The 18,700-nt window shown below is 36.0% G+C and overlaps 1 protein-coding gene across 1 annotated transcript; it reads right to left on the reverse strand.

The window, feature by feature from the left end:
- Window positions 1-839: 839 nt before the first annotated feature.
- Window positions 840-18,497, reverse strand: tmem38b (transmembrane protein 38B). The gene is made up of 6 exons (XM_051878208.1): window positions 18,170-18,497; window positions 10,998-11,154; window positions 6,486-6,670; window positions 4,053-4,140; window positions 3,082-3,199; window positions 840-1,395 (listed from the first exon to the last, which is right to left on the reverse strand). The coding sequence occupies exons 1-6, from the start codon at window positions 18,291-18,293 to the stop codon at window positions 1,162-1,164; spliced, it is 906 nt and encodes a 301-aa protein (XP_051734168.1). The 5' UTR covers window positions 18,294-18,497; the 3' UTR covers window positions 840-1,161.
- Between the last annotated feature and the right edge of the window lie 203 nt (window positions 18,498-18,700).

Below are 18,700 nucleotides of genomic sequence, written 5' to 3' on the forward strand. Positions count from 1 at the left end.
AATAATAAACATTATATACTGTTTAACCACAAATGCTCGTCTTGCACTGCTCTGTGATGCTCCACGCATTACGTAATCACGTTGGAAAGGTCACGTGTGACGTAGGTGGAAGTACCGATCCAGTGTTTACAAAGCGAATGTGCAAAGACTAAGTCAAAAAAAGGTAAACAACGATGTCGGATGATTTTGAAGTTGGAGGAGAAAATAAGATGGAATTTTTCGCTCTACAGCGGTACTTCCGCCTACATCACGCGTGACCTTTCCAACATGATTATGTAATGCGTGGAGCATCACAGAGCAGTGCAAGACGAGCATTTGTGGTTAAAAAGTACATAATTTTTATTTATTTTTAGAAAATGTCCGATGGTTTCTCTAGATAAGACTCTTATTCCTCGTCTGGGATCATGTAGAGCTCTTTGAAGCTGCACTGAAACTGACATTTGGACCTTCAACCCGTTGAACCCCAGTGAAGTCCACTATATGGAGAAAAATCCTGGAATGTTTTCCTTAATCTCTTTTCGACTGAAGAAAGAAAGACATGAACATCTTGGATGACATGGGGGTGAGTAAATTATCAGGAGAGTAATGTGTCGACCCATTACTGTAAACATGAATGTTGTGTTTTCTGACAGCTCGTCACAGATAGTGTTCAGCACATGCAGCTCGAGTTGAATTGATCCCGAATTCTTCCTGTAGGATGTAAGACGTCTCAGGCCGAACCTCCTTCACCTCGTTAACCATCGTGATTCGCTTACCTTGAATTTCCACTACATTTCGTCACTCATCAGTCGGTTTTGCAGAGAAAACAAACTACAGAAAGCAAACTGAAGGCAGACGAGTCAGAGCGAGTGAATTATATTATATTTCTGCATTCAAAACGTACAGTAAAACATGTTTCAGCATTCCACTTTGAGTGATTGCATTCATAAATGCATTATAAATTATATAAAATATATTATCATCACCATTGCAGGATAGAAAAGAATAGAATTTTCTGTGAATCACTTCAGAATAGCAAATATGTACATATCAGATATCACAAGATTAAAAAGAGCATTTTAAAACAGCATCAGCAGGAATGGTGTAGAAAAGTTTCTTTTGCTACAAGAAAATCTCACACACACACAGGAAAACCGTCTCTCTTCCGATCTCAATCAGGACTCAGTCTTTCTTTTTGGTGTTTTCTGCCTCCTCCGGGTTCTTTTGGTCCGTGCCAGGGGTTTTCCGAGCGGAAATCGAGCCGTTTTTTGGGGAAGCATGGCAGGTCTGATCTGACCCCTGGGTCGAGTCATTCAGGGGTGAAAAGGTCAGAGGTCGAACAAACAGAGTCTTGTAGAGGACAGACTCCAGCGCCGAAAACGGATACGATGACGAACCCATCATCATCATCCGTGTCTGAAACAACAGAGATGGACATGAATCAGAACTACAAAATATTACTATTAGATTCAAACAAAGAGGCATTAGAGTAGAGCCAAAATCTGCAGCAATACTAATAATTCCACGTGTGAAACGAAGAGCTGGAAGGTCGAGAGGTGAGAGAGGACGTTTCCGAGCTAACCGAGAGATCTGACAGAAGAACTCACGATTTGCCGTCAGTCTCGCTGAAGAACTTCACTCTTTTTAAAGCAGAATGATGCAATTACATGAAAATGATGCAAAAAACGAGCGAAACGTGTAAGAGCGTCACGACAGCAGCGCGGATCACTACTGAAGGGCAGGAGAGGATTCACAGAGACACTTTGATGAGCTTTAGCAGGTCGTTCGTTAAATTCACCCGAACGCATGCGAGCAGACGCCTGTCCAATTAAAACACGACACGCCAATCAATCAAACAACATCAGGCTCGTGTTTAATTGTGATATCACAGCTGACGTTCATTCATCAGTAAACACACACACACACACACACACACACACACAGAAGCAGTTTTTCACAAATCGAGCTGCGAATGGCATTCTAGAAACCTGTACACTGACAATCATTTATGATGTCAAACTAAGTCACATGACCTCATCACATCTGCATGTATAATTCAGTAAATGGCTTCCTGTTATAAATGCGGTTATTTTGCATTTGCAAATCGTGTTGCATTTCGTTCGGGTCGTACGCAGTGCATTGTGGGATAGGTTGCAGATTTTAGGTTTTATGGAGTATTTTACATGTGCCTTATTTAGTGCTGCTAAATCCATTAATTGTGATTAATTGCATCTAACATAGAAGTCTGCAAATATATGTATGAGTATATATATGTGTGTGTGTGTATATATATATATATATATATTATGCACACATTATATATTTACAAACTTACGTAAGATGCGATTAATCACGCTCAATCGATTTGTCAGTCTAATGTGTTTTTTGTCAAGGAGTTTGTGTATAACAGCTATAAAAGTGCCATATAAATAAAGTTTATTATTATTTTGACTGGTAACGTACATTTGTCAAAATAATAATAAAGTTTATATAGCACTTTTATAACTGTTATAAACAAACTTCTTGACAAAAAAGACACAGTAGAGCCTTACGTAATAAAACTAATGCTGTCAAATCGATTAATTGCATATTACACAAAAGTTTGTAAATAAATGTGTATATATATATATATATATATATATATATGTTTGTGTGTGTGTGCATATATATATATATATATATATATATACACAAAACACAAACTGCTTGACAAAAAAAGACATTAGTGGAGCTTTACGTAATAAAACTGCTGTCAAATCGATTGAGTGCGATTAATATCGAACATAAGTTTGTAAATATATAATATATGTAATACACACATATATACGTGTGTGTATATATATTTATTTATATAGTTCACACTGCTTTAATGTTTTGATCTTAAAAATGTATTAGTAAATGCTGAGATTGGCATTAAGACTAACAAATGCTGTAGATGTATTGATGTAGTTAACTAATGAAACCTCGTTGTAAACTGATTTTTTGAATCAAGTCTCTCACCAAGGCTGCATTTGTTTGATGAAATTTACATTAAAAACTGTGAAATATTATATATTAATGTATTTGAGTGTTGAATGCCGCAGAACGACAAACACAACAAACCTTATTGGTGACGATGAAGAGCGTGTAGATGAGGATCAGGTGATGTGTTTGTATCGGGAGGAAGCGGCACTGCTGGAGAGAGAACAGAACCGATCCCAGCAGGGTGATTTTGGTCGGGCTGCACACACACACACAAAGGTCAAAGGTTAAACAAGACCCAAGGAGTTAAATATAACAGCTCTGGCATTCTAAAATAGACAATTAACACACGGCTGCGACACACATTCTATATGCGAGTCGATTTTATTCTGTACATAAATCCAGTGATATTCCTCTGCTCTACTGTACGACTTGTTGATTGGCGGTAAATAAGAGTTTGTCTTCACGGCGACTGACAGCAGAGAGAGACGCTTACTCTCCTGCGTTCTTCCACACAAACCTTTTCAAATGCCACTCGCACAAAAACCATGACAACAAGTGTCGGCTGAAGGCGAGAGGAAATCAATACAGAAGCCAATTATTCTACCTGCGGCATTCTGGGACCAAACGCTATTATTCTGAAAGAAAGAGACTCTGGACACGAAATGCACAATGTATAAGAGGCTTCAGACGGCACTAGAGAGATTTCACCTCTGGAGTGTCTGCAGACAAACGCCAGTCCTGTCAATGATGCAAAACACTTCAAACTGATTTATAACTTTAACATTAACATGTAAATTAATCAACAGAGGAATACAGTGAATTTGCGGTTCACATCTGTCTGTCATACTGGAGAAACTGGACCGGAAAGACATTTACTGTAGACTACGGCTGGGTTAAAAATATCGATTCTCATTTTGATGAATCAATCTTTTAGTCTGTGCTGTTTTCAGGTGATGTGTGAAGAAAACATTTATAGCACCTGCCGTCCAATAACAGTTTACAGAATTAATTCAGAGGGATTTTCTTCCTGGCATGTGCTGTACCTCATATATATACAAATGATTCGATATCAAGGTATTTCAGCTTCATGAGGCATTAGAGACTCTTACTATGACATCTTCAGTAGTTCATTGGTTTCAGGCTTCCAGACGCCTCGAACCAGCTGCTCAAAGTTACTGATGAGGCCTCCACCCGCTCCTACAGACACGAGAAGATTCAGTGAGGTTCTATACAGAACTCTAGGGTTCTCGACTCAATTTTAAAGAACGCTTTATGCCAAAAAGGTTCAATGTGGTTCTATACAGAACTCTAGGGTTCTCGACTCAATTTTTAAGAACACTTTATGCCAAAAATGTTCAGTGTGGTTCTATACAGAACTCTAGGGTTCTTGACTCAATTTCAAAGAACGCTTTATGCCAAAAATGTTCAATGTGGTTCTATACAGAACTCTAGGGTTCTCGACTCAATTTTAAAGAACGCTTTATGCCAAAAAGGTTCAATGTGGTTCTATACAGAACTCTAGGGTTCTAGACTCAATTTTTAAGAACACTTTATGCCAAAAAGGTTCAGTGTGGTTCTATACAGAACTCTAGGGTTCTTGACTCAATTTCAAAGAACGCTTTATGCCAAAAATGTTCAATGTGGTTCTATACAGAACTCTAGGGTTCTCGACTCAATTTTAAAGAACGCTTTATGCCAAAAAGGTTCAATGTGGTTCTGTACAGAACTCTAGGGTTCTTGACTCAATTTCAAAGAACGCTTTATGCCAAAAAGGTTCAATGTGGTTCTATACAGAACTCTAGGGTTCTCGACTCAATTTTAAAGAACGCTTTATGCCAAAAAGGTTCAGTGTGGTTCTATACAGAACTCTAGGGTTCTCGACTCAATTTTAAAGAACGCTTTATGCCAAAAAGGTTCAATGTGGTTCTATACAGAACTCTAGGGTTCTCGACTCAATTTTAAAGAACGCTTTATGCCAAAAATGTTCAGTGTGGTTCTATACAGAACTCTAGGGTTCTCGACTCAATTTTAAAGAACCTTATATGCCAAAAAGGTTCAATGTGGTTCTATACAGAACTCTAGGGTTCTAGACTCAATTTTTAAGAACACTTTATGCCAAAAAGGTTCAGTGTGGTTCTATACAGAACTCTAGGGTTCTCGACTCAATTTTAAAGAACCTTATATGCCAAAAAGGTTCAATGTGGTTCTATACAGAACTCTAGGGTTCTAGACTCAATTTTAAAGAACACTTTATGCCAAAAATGTTCAGTGTGGTTCTATATAGAACTCTAGGGTTCTCGACTCAATTTTAAAGAACGCTTTATGCCAAAAAGGTTCAATATGGTTCTATCCAGAACTCTAGGGTTCTTGACTCAATTTTAAAGAACCTTATATGCCAAAAAGGTACCATAAAAGGAGAAATGTCTTAAATGACTACATAATACTTGTTTAACGGGTTATTTCATTTTTCTAGAGATAAAGTATGTTTACAAGCTTTTAATTAAAATTAAATATGAAATATTCATCAAAGCTAAATCCATAAAATGATCCCATTATGGAACCCCTAAAAGATTCTGTTTATGAAGTGCCTGACAGAACCCTTTAAGGTTCCATACAGAACCTTTTCTTCTAAGAGTTTGTAAATGAGAGATATTGTTTGAAATGTACTGATAATTCACCGCCCTGCATCAGATTAGAAAATCCAATATGAAATCCAATACTTGTTTCTAACTCATTTCAGGGTGCTGATTCCAAAAATAATGCCTCGTCACACTCTATTGCAAAACATGATGCATTTCATAGCATTTTTGCTTTCGACAACCATTTGTAAGGTGAAGTCGTCTTGTATTATACCTCAGTCAGCTACTTGTTTCAGAACGTTCAGAGAACATTTAAAAATAACGTTCCCATAATGTTTGAAGAATATATATGTGTTTTCCTTTAACCTTCACGTAACCAAGAAAAAACATTTTTAAAACCTTTTAAAAAATGTTTTGAACGTTCAGAGAACATTCAGAAATAATATTTCATAACTTAATGGGAACATTAGCAAAACACTCCTAGAACATATTTTGGTTAGCTGGAATCAAATTAGGAAATATTATGCCTTTTTTCCAAATTTGCATAAGTGTAATAATTCAGTGAATTGTTCATGAAGATTCATGGGTCCGTTCGATTCTGACGCTCCGCTGGCTGATGTGTTTTGGCTCTTAAACTTTTATCATTTTAGCGCCGATCGTAATTACAGTCACCTCGACCTCTTGATATTTCAAACCTTTTCTCTGTGTAATTGAAGGACGGCGGGGTAAAATGCATCATGGGTTTAATAATGAGTGTGATGAAATTCTGAAAAATAACCTTGAGCTTTTAAACAGTAAAATGTCAAGCCAAGAATACTGTCACATCCTGATGCAACAAAGCGCTCGATATCTGAACAGAAGAAATGAAAAACCGCACACAGACGGATGAGTGTAATTAGGCTCCAGAGCACATGACAAACACATCCACGCTTAAGTGTGTCTTAATTAAGATCAGGCGTGTACCTTTGGCCCAGCCCACTGCGATCATCACAAACAGACCGTCTTTGTACTTCCTGCCTGCTTGTGTGACTCCGCCCAGAACCTTCCACGTACGTGTCACTTCCTTCATACCCGTCAAGACCAGACGCACAGGCAAGATGGACGCCAGCGAGTAGACGGCATCCAGAGGACAATAAAACACCAGATACCTGCAGACAGAGAGAGCTTCAGTGTACAGAGGATTAGATCGGAATGATGGGATACATCTCACTAAAACACGTCCACTGCAGATCATCGGATAAATGTGTTTGTCAGGTTTTATCATGTCATAAGAGTTTTAATTTGTTTTATATATTCTGTTTTCATTTTAAATGTAGTCATTATGTTGAGTGTTTTTTATTATTTTATTTTATTTATTTATTATTTATTTTATTATTATATTTATATAACATAATATATATATATATATATATATATTATTATAATATATTTATATTATTTTTTAATATTAATTTTTTAATACCTTTAATTAATAAATAGTTATTTTAGTACATAAACTAAATGAAAATGAGATTTTTTTTCTTTGGCAACTATCAGAAGTTTTTATTATTTTATTTCAGTCTCTCTCTCTCTCTCTCTCTCTCTCTCTCTCTCTCACACACACACTCACAAAAACACACACATTCTCACACAAACACTCACACAGACTCACACTTGCACAGACACACGCTTTCATACACACTCTCAGGCAAACACTTGCACTGCACACTTTTACAACACACAAACACACACACTCGCACAGGCACACACACTCACTCACACACACACACTCGCACAGACACACACTCTCTCACACATTCACACACACACACGCAGACACACACTCTCTCTCTCTCTCTCACACATTCGCGTGCACACACACACACACACGCAGACACACTCTCACACACATTCTCTCTCTCTCTCTCTCTCTCACACACTCACACACACATGACGGTCCACTGCTAATTATTTAATTGCCCATCTCTGTCCCTCACAGCCCCAGTAAGTGCTCGTTTAAATATCCATTAGCATAATTTGCGATGCTGGCCATTAATTATGGTAAGAGCTCATCCTGTGAACGATGATTTCTTTCTGAAATGTCAGAGACCCGCCGAACAGACAAAAACAACAACTTTGAAAGCGTTTCAGTGTAAGACCTTTCCCTTCACTGCACTGACGACTGTCTTCATAAATCAACAGTAGAAATCTTTCATTATATAGAGTTTCTCTGAACATCTGACAGTATGGAGCGAACTGTGCTTTATTCATCTGCAGATCTGGATATCACTATTTAAAATTCCCTTATAATTGTCAGTTTTCCATGTTGATGACCAGCAGAAAACTGAACTAATGATGCGTGGACATTACTAACAAAGGCTACAACACTTGGAAAAAATTACACTTACATTATTACTATTAATGCTGTTAAAAAAAACATAAATGATCATTCATCATTCTCTGTGCTTAGTCAAACATGAGTTTCCATTTATGTGCATATTTACTGGAGGCCTTTAGATGGCGCCGTCACATCACTGAGTCTGTCAGAGGTTTAGTTCAGAGGACTAGTTGAGTTCTCATTTCCTGACCATGACCAACATTCAACACGACCGTGAGAGAATTCGGTCACACACACACACTGTCTGCGGTCAGATTCTCACCCTACTGACAAACATCTAATGTTCACCCAAAAACACGAAGAAACAACACATTACATGTTGCATAATAAAGCCTATTTGAGATATTTTGCACTGTGACATTTTTTAATGACAATGAAACACATCTTCACTGTAAGTTCTCATCATGTGTCAGAATGTTTTTGCTTCTCTAATTAATTTCTAAGAATTGTGAAATATAAACTCACTATTCTGACTGTATTTCGCACAATTCCGAGTTTATAACTTGCAATTCTGACATTTTTCCAGAAATTCCGAGTTTATAACTTGCAATTCTGACATTTTTCTAGAAATTCCGAGTTTATAACTTGCAATTCTGACATTTTTCTAGAAATTCCGAGTTTATAACTTGCAATTCTGACATTTTTCCAGAAATTCCGAGTTTATAACTTGCAATTCTGACATTTTTCTAGAAATTCCGAGTTTATAACTTGCAATTCTGACATTTTTCTAGAAATTCCGAGTTTATAACTTGCAATTCTGACATTTTTCTAGAAATTCAGAGTTTATAACTTGCAATTCTGACATTTTTCTAGAAATTCCAAGTTTATAACTTGCAATTCTGACATTTTTCGCACAATTCGGAGTTTATAACTTGCAATTCTGACATTTTTCCAGAAATTCCAAGTTTATAACTTGCAATTCTGACATTTTTCGCACAATTCCGAGTTTATAACTTGCAATTCTGACATTTTTCGCACAATTCCTAATTTATAACTTGCAATTCTGACATTTTTCCAGAAATTCCGAGTTTATAACTTGCAATTCTGACATTTTTCTAGAAATTCCGAGTTTATAACTTGCAATTCTGACATTTTTCTAGAAATTCCGAGTTTATAACTTGCAATTCTGACATTTTTCTAGAAATTCCGAGTTTATAACTTGCAATTCTGACATTTTTCACATAATTCCGAGTTTATAACTTGCAATTCTGACATTTTTCACATAATTCCGAGTTTATAACTTGCAATTCTGACATTTTTCTAGAAATTCTGAGTTTATAACTTGCAATTCTGACATTTTTCCAGAAATTCCAACTTTATAACTTGCAATTCTGACATTTTTCGCACAATTCCTAATTTATAACTTGCAAATCTGACATTTTTCGCACAATTCGGAGTTTATAACTTGCAATTCTGACATTTTTCCAGAAATTCCAAGTTTATAAATTGCAATTCTGACATTTTTCCAGAAATTCCAAGTTTATAACTTGCAATTCTGACATTTTTCTAGAAATTCCGAGTTTATAACTTGCAATTCTGACATTTTTCTAGAAATTCCAAGTTTATAACTTGCAATTCTGACATTTTTCGCACAATTCGGAGTTTATAACTTGCAATTCTGACATTTTTCCAGAAATTCCAAGTTTATAACTTGCAATTCTGACATTTTTCGCACAATTCCGAGTTTATAACTTGCAATTCTGACATTTTTCGCACAATTCCTAATTTATAACTTGCAATTCTGACATTTTTCCAGAAATTCCGAGTTTATAACTTGCAATTCTGACATTTTTCTAGAAATTCCGAGTTTATAACTTGCAATTCTGACATTTTTCTAGAAATTCCGAGTTTATAACTTGCAATTCTGACATTTTTCTAGAAATTCCGAGTTTATAACTTGCAATTCTGACATTTTTCACATAATTCCGAGTTTATAACTTGCAATTCTGACATTTTTCACATAATTCCGAGTTTATAACTTGCAATTCTGACATTTTTCTAGAAATTCTGAGTTTATAACTTGCAATTCTGACATTTTTCCAGAAATTCCAACTTTATAACTTGCAATTCTGACATTTTTCGCACAATTCCTAATTTATAACTTGCAAATCTGACATTTTTCGCACAATTCGGAGTTTATAACTTGCAATTCTGACATTTTTCCAGAAATTCCAAGTTTATAAATTGCAATTCTGACATTTTTCCAGAAATTCCAAGTTTATAACTTGCAATTCTGACATTTTTCGCACAATTCCTAATTTATAACTTGCAATTCTGACATTTTTCCAGAAATTCCGAGTTTATAACTTGCAATTCTGACATTTTTCTAGAAATTCCGAGTTTATAACTTGCAATTCTGACATTTTTCTAGAAATTCCGAGTTTATAACTTGCAATTCTGACATTTTTCGCACAATTCGAAGTTTATAACTTGCAATTCTGACATTTTTCCAGAAATTCCAAGTTTATAACTTGCAATTCTGACATTTTTCCAGAAATTCCAAGTTTATAACTTGCAATTCTGACATTTTTCCAGAAATTCCAACTTTATAACTTGCAAATCTGACATTTTTCGCACAATTCCGAGTTCATGACTTGCAATTCTGACATTTTTCCAGAAATTCCAAAGTCAGAATTGTGAAAAAAAAATCAGAATTTTGAGATAAAAAGCCACAATTCCAAGCTTTTTTTATTCTGTGGTGGAAACAAGCTTCTATAGTTTTAGGACCATTAAAATTTTAAAAACATTATTTTAGTGACAATGAAACACATTTTACCCATAAATTCTCATTTGTGTGCATCTGAATGTTTTGCTTCTTATTTGATTTCGGGGTGGCGTGTGATGTGGACAATGGTTTATCACATCACACTTGTACACTATCACATTATCTTTTGTTTAGTTTCATTTATTTATGTAGAATATATAAGAGGAATGAAGCATGTTTGTAACAGATAAAGGAACACGAATGAACAGCATGATGCTTTAAGATGTTAACCACATTCTTAGAGACAAGGTGCTTCAAAAAATACCATAAAATGTCTATGACAGATAACCCACAAAAGCATTTTGTGGCAGTATTTTAACAGTGTGTTTCTCACCACATGAGCGAGGCGAGCAGCAGGTTGGTGGTGTTGGACAGCGGAGCGACCGGCGCGTCTGCCATCATGAGCGCCGAGAGAACGGCTCCACCGAAACAATACAGCATCGAACTGAACCAGCACGCAAACGGACTGCGCTGAGACACGTCCAACGCCCCTGCAAAACAACACACCTTCATCATCATCATCATCATCATCATCATCACAGCAGATTCACTTCAGAAAGACAGACGCGCCACGCCACAGAAATCAAACATACACGTGTGTGTCTGGACCTGCTTAACCATATTTTAAGGACAAATTTGTACCCTGGAGTGAGTTTAACCTGACAAAAACTCCTTTTGGGGATGCCTTCATTTGTAAAAGGAAAAAAAAAGTATAAAAATAAAGTAAATAAACTTTTTTTAAAACTGTAAAAATGTCACAGTGTTTATAACTATCTGTATACAACCAGCTAACAAAAACATGCTCTAAGAACGTTCTTATTAAGTTTTGAAAACATTATTTCTGAATGTTGTCCAGCATTTTAAACGAAAATGTTTTTTCTTGGTTACATTAAGGGAACATTCCATTTTTAAACATTTTGAGAACGTTACTTTTGAATGTTCTCTGAATGTTCTTAAACAAGTAGTAACATTTAAAAAACATTAGATGAACGTCCAACTGAAACTTATCAGGATAAAAAAAGGTCTATGAATAATGTTTTTGTTCTAACATTCTGAGAACATTATTAAAGTCCAGATAACTTTAAACGAATGTTCTATTAATGTTACTGGAAGAACGTTTGTTCATAACTTTGAGAGAACCTTGCCAGAACGTTCCCTGTTAGCTGGGATGTGTGTGTGTGTGTGTGTGTGTGTGTGTGTGTAACTGGGCCTCGAAAGCTCTAAATATTGAAATTCAAAATAAAATGTAATTAAATCCCAACAACAGTCATTGATAACAGATGATTTCAGATGCAGTCAGACTCACAGATAAACCACGATTACATGACGTCTGCTGGTCTGAGATTACAGCGAGATTAAGATGAGATGACCAGCCTGAACATGTGACCATGAATGAGGATGATCCACTTCCTGTGGCACTCAGATTTAAATATTTAAATTCTCACATTCATGAATATGCAAATAGGCATCACATGTCGATCCGTGTCAGCAGTGAATCATGCTACTACTACAATTTACTAGTTTTATTATTATACACAAAGTTTTTATGAGCTCATAATAATTAAGAGACCATATAGAATATTTGTGCTTCATGTCACACAGCATTTCAGATGAACTAACAGACAAAAGGTGATTATAAATAGTTAAATACTTTTCATTATACATTTTCACTGAATAAAAATACTATAGAAGTTTGTTTTTGCCACAGACTAAAAAAGGTAATTGTGACTTTTCATCTCACAATTATGAGGTTATTTATATCTAAAGTCAGAATTGTAAAATCTACCTTTTATATTTTTTTATTCCATGATGGAAACAAACTTCCATAAAATACTATACGTATCAAGTCAAACGTATTTCTATAGTGCCTTTCACACATTGTTTCAGCTTTGCTGAAAATCATAATGTTAATCTTTTTAATGTTTATGTATATTTTATCACATCATGTGATCATGAAACTGCTCATGGGAACGGTTTCAGATTCAGAAGCCTGATTTCTGTGGTCGCTCTGATGTCTGTTAAACACTCAAACGTGACGCCCTTCACGGATCTAATCAGGTCATGTGATGCAGCAACAATGACACACTTGATCAACAGTTCATGAGACAGTCGGATTCACTCATCACATCCTGATGCAGACAATTCACATCAAGATAGCAGACTGAACCACAGTATGAGCTAATGATTCAACACACACACACACACACACACACACCATGAGTTATAGGCTCCTTGAGCTCTGATGGTTTGACCGATGGACGTTGATCTCCAGATAAAGCACACAGAGAGATGGGAAGTGACGTGTGTTAAACTCACGCTGTAGAAACGTACCTGTCTACCTGCAGACAGAGAGACGCCTGCAACATCATCACGAGCGGCGCGTTACTACAGACAACAAAGACTGATCAATCACATCATTATTTTAACACAATTCAAGCATTTTCCTGGAGAAACAGAGACAAAATCTATGCAGTCGTTTCTTCCCGTCTAACGATCGCATGATACAAAATAGAATAAATGTGTCAAACGGAGGTTTGCTACACTGTTGCAGTCATTACGTTCCGTCACATGACCACATTACATCCAGTGAGTGGCGTCATGCTGTCATTTCAGAGATAAATACATTAATTTTTTATATTTTTTTTTCTTTTTTTTATTTGGACCTTCAGTCTGCAATAAAGTCTGATGATTATTATATTTTTAATCTACTTCTGTGAAAAAAATGTTTTAACTCTTGTCAGTCTGATCAAATAAAGATCAAATTATTCTAAATTAAGGTCAAATCATTCACAATAAGAGTTAGAAAATATAATGCTAAAATACGTTTTTAATGTTTAGAAGTTAAAAATACTATCTTTAATATAATGATGCCGGAGATAAATATCTTAAAGAGTATCATGGTATATTTTTAGACATGTACCATAGTAATACCATGTTATTCTTTGAGTACCACATAAATATGGTACACTCTAAAAAAAATGCTGTGTTAAAAACAACCGAAGTTGCGTTGAAAATTAACCCAGCGGATGAGTTAAATGCTCAACCTGCTGTGTAGTTTTATTTAACCCAACTATTGTTTAAAAATTACTGTATTGCTCATTTAAAATGAACCCAAAATAGGTTTGAAATTAACATTTATTAAATTGTTCATTAATAAATGTTCTCCTTTTGATTATTATTGTTTCCTCTAGTAATTATGTGTCTGATTTTTAATCTCCAACCTATTTTGGGTTCATTTTATTCCAGCCATATAGTGATTTTTAATTAATAGTCGAGTTAAATAAAACTGCCCAGCATGTTGAGCAAATATTTAACCCAATCGCTGGGTTAAAACAACCCAATCATGTATGTAAATAAAGTGATCATTCAGAACTATGATGTATCAAAGTACTTTTGAACATTTGATACCATTTCTTTACTGCCAGAGAAGATTTTTGTGATAGTGTAAAGAAAACAGAAGTGAATTCTTGTTCCTGCGTGAGAGAAGAAGAGTTTCTGCTGTTCCCATTAAACATGCATGAGTCTGAAGACAGGAAGTGACACGCAGCACTCAGGGAAAAGCTCCCCAAGCGGAGAACAGAATGGAACAGGAAAAAGGCTTTTTTCCAGAACAGTCTCCGTCTTTATCAGGCAGAAAGAAGCTGAGTGAACTGCCGGCTGAACACATTCTTCATGGAATAAAAGTTGCTTAGGAAACTGTAATACAATGAACTGAGGACTGCTGTTTCATTAATCCTTTCATCGAACGCCATGAAAACATTGAGTTACTCGTGCAGGTTTACATGCAACAACAACAGCCTGAAAATGAAGAAGTGCGGCGTAACTTCTTCTAAATGTTGACAAAATGAAATTTTAGCAGATACACACACTCAAAATTACATCTTTCTTCTGGGAAAACAGACTGTTTAAAGCGGTCCTTGATTATAATGTCACTTTTTAACTTTAGTTAGTGTGTAATGTTGCTGTTTGAGCATAAACAACATCTGTAAAGTTACAATGCTCAAAGTTCAATGCAAAGGGAGATATTTTCTCATCACTAACCCTAAAATTTACATAAACCCCGCCCCCCAGAACACACAACAAAGGGGGTGTGGCCATGTTGGGCTGCTTTAGAGAAGAGGAAGAGTTGTTGTAGTAGAGTGTTGTTGACATGTCGTCATTTTACGCCGGACTGCTTCAGAAACGAGGGTCAATTCAACACAAAAGATTAACATGACGACACATGCTAGTGGATGAGTTGAATCAACTCCACAGCAACTACATAAATTTATCCACTAACCATTCAGAAACGTCTAAAAGTTGTAACTTCTTCCTGAGTCTCTCCATCAGTGTCGACTCCGGTTTGAACAATGTAAGGATGAACACCGTCGTCATTTTGGCTGCGTGAGATTCTCCAGCTTTGTTGTTGTTGAGCGACCGAAGCGCGAGCTGTTAAAGCTCCGCCCTCTTCTGGAAAGGGGGCGGGAGCCGCAGCTCATTTGCATTTAAAGGGACACACACAAAAACGGCGTGTTTTTGCTCACACCCAAATAGGGGCAAATTTGACAAGCTATAATAAATGATCTGTGGGGTATTTTGAGCTGAAACTTCACAAACACATTCTGGAGACACCAGAGACTGATATTACATCTTGTGAAAGGGGCGTTATAGGTCCACTTTAAGGTCAATGAAGGTGCACTGAATAAAGTCAGAGTCAATATGTTTCAGTCAAAACAGAAAGACGTTCAACCTGAATCATTCTTGTGAATCCAGAGGTAAACACAGGGACGTGTCGGGTCTCATTCCCCCTCCAGATATTTCAGTAACAATAGAAGAGAGCAGGTCAGGTGAAACGAGATGCCGTACAGATCAGAGACTCTAAAATAGCCGGTGATCCAGTGCAGCTGCTGCGGCCAATACAATACAGCATCGCCCGCTCGGATCCAGCTGACAGGGAACACTGAACAAACGCTCTTCCAGTAACATTACTAGAACGTTCGTTCAAAGTTATCTGGTCTTGAAGAACTGAAACGTTTTAGTTGGACATTCCTCTAACGCTTTTTAAATGTTACTACTTGTTTCAGAACATTCCGAGAACATTCAAAAGTAGCGTTCTCATAATGTTTGAAGAATGATAAAATGGAATGTTTGTATACGGGTCATTCTGCAGAACTGGTTCAAAGTCAGAGTCGGAAACGTCTTGAAAAAAAAGTGTCTTTTTCCACAAATTTTGTATGTATGCAAATTGTATAATATCCAACGTACACATTTCTAGTAATTGTACAGTTTATTCTCATATTGTATTTTCAGAAAGTTTCGGAATATTTTTCATCTCCCCAAATTTGTCACTACCGAAACACAATAATAAATAATTTAATAAGAAGGGTCACATTGACCTATTAAGATTTTGTCTTCCTTGTAAATATATTTTTTTTGCTATTTTTAAAAAAAGTTTTCACAGGTAAATCAATAACAATTACAATTTTAACAATATTTCAAGTGTAATTTATGAGATTTGTTGTATTTTGAATCCAATCTTTCTTTGTAAAAGTCATAAAGTTCATCAAACTGATTCATTAGTTTGAATAAACATTGAACCAAACACTATAATAACATCTTAGTTGATCATTCAATATACTTTATTTTTGACAAAACATCCCAGTTTCGGTCGTGACTGCACATTTCCGCTAGTGACGGTAATGTGTTGGAAGTGACCACATCACATGACAGGATTTAACTCACATACTAAAACATTAAAATTCATATGATTTGCATAACTGTACTAAAATTTAGTTTATTTGCCCCAAATAAATGATTGTGTTCGCTTTTGTCACTACCAAAACAATGATGTCACTACCAAAACAATGAAGACATGTTTCGGTTGTGACTGTTTTGGTAGTGACAATTTTTGATATTTTTGAGCCGCTCAAAGATGCTAATCAGCACATGGTTAGCTAGCACAGTTCTGAACAGTTGTACACACATAAAAACTACATTTTATGGAATAACACACAAAAAGTTTGCTTAATTGCAGAAAAAAGGTGTTAGTGATGTTCCTTAAGTTCCACACAGATTTTCAGACTTTCGAACACATTTAACTCAGAATGATGGAGCTATCTACTGTGAAAGAGAGGCTATGAGAGGGAGGGACACAGGAATATTTCCTGATCAGAAATGTAGAAGTGTGTTAAAAATCAATGAACTCAAACACACACTGTTTCGGTAGTGACGTGAACATGCAGGACACATTCTTTTACATAAACATTCATGATTTAAAAATGAAATATAAAATATATAATTTTTTAAACTTCACTTAAAAAAAAAAAAAAAAAAATCAAAAATATATTTTTAAAAACTACAAATTCCAAAAATTATTTCAATATCATTTTCACAAGTTGAGATTTAGGGGTCAGGGTTCAGGACAGACACCTCCCAATTGAAAGTACCCAATAAATGATGATTTTATATATATTAATCTTACTGATATTTTAAATATTATTGTGGGATTCAATAGATAATAGAAGGATCTTAGTAAACATCTAAAATTTTAATACTTAAATGCTTTTTAAATGTGTTTTTTGGTCGTGGGACAGCAGTTTACATCACTTCTGTAGAATGGCCCATAAACAAGTAAAACTGGATGTTTTGAATAACATTCAGAAATATCATTTTCATAGCTTAATGGGAACGTATAAGAAGCAAAACATTCTTATAATTAATTTTAATTAGCCGGGATGTGAAGATAAACTCTGATGGCTCAGGAGCAAACAGCATGTTTGTGTCCCAGCACTGGTAACGCAATCCGCCAAACTGGTTTTGTGGCTCCGCCCTGCAGTGAAAATGCATGTTTAATCTTCCTAACCACTGCAATTTGCATTTTTCATGGAGAAAAACACACACAGAGAGAGATAATATTGACAGTGAGTTAATGATTAAATGCATTTCTCTTCCCTTTTGTCCTGTGTACACTCATTACATTTATTCATTTAGCAGACACTTTTAACCAAATAAACACTTATTTAACACACTGACCTACTCAGAAGTCATCAAATCATAAACATAAATGTGCCCTATTGAGACATGAACTCTCGTTCTGTACTGACTCCAACCTGGATTATTATAAAGCCACTGATAAACAATGTCGTGCACGCGCGCTGCACTGTAAACGTGTGCGCGTGCGCGGTTGCTTCACCTGCCCAGATGAACGAAACTGACCAAAAGCATGACGAACATTCATAAAACACAGTAAATATCTGGAATATTAACACAACTATGTTGACTAAATAAAAGACAGACTTTATATGTGTTTGATATGCAAGATTAATATTCAGTTAATGCACAAATAAAACTATGTATATCATTGCTAAGAAGCTATGGTGCAAATAAAGAACCTTTAAGTGTTCACATATTGTTTCAATGCAAGTTTTAGTTTCCTGAAAACTTGTGACATGATCAGAAACGCAACAAAACAAACTTGTTACAGTTGAGATTAATGTCCGACAGTGAAGTGCATCTGATTCCTCTTACCTGGCTGCTCTCTCAGACTCATCACTGATATGATATAATGCGCCATGTCAAAGTATGGGAACATGGACAGATTTGACAGCCCGAGAGCGAGTTCATTTAGATTGAGAAACTCGAACACATCCATGATTCTACCGCTTCAGATCCTCGTCATGCACGCGCTTTAATCCGCCTTCAGGTTCGTGCGCGTGGACTCGATTTGTGTTTGGACGCATGTAGTTCCAGCGGTCAGAAGATGATCGGACACACAGAATCAATCCAGCTGATCGGAGCTGTAACCGGATCCGCCGCCATTACTGCTGCGGATGCTGCGAGCTGGAGCGCGAGAGACGCGCGCGCACACCCACCTACGTTGCGTAACAGGCCACAACTATTGTTTTGATCTCACATTTAGTTTTAACACGAGTTAGATCTCATTTACTTATTATTTCAGAGCAAAACAGCACCAAACACGACTTTGATAATACATTTTTAGACATATTAGCCGTGATATTCTTAACTTGGTACCTTGGAAATACTACGGTACATCCCAGC

This window comes from Ctenopharyngodon idella, chromosome 21 (genome assembly GCF_019924925.1).
Source record: "Ctenopharyngodon idella isolate HZGC_01 chromosome 21, HZGC01, whole genome shotgun sequence".
NCBI lineage: Eukaryota > Metazoa > Chordata > Actinopteri > Cypriniformes > Xenocyprididae > Ctenopharyngodon > Ctenopharyngodon idella.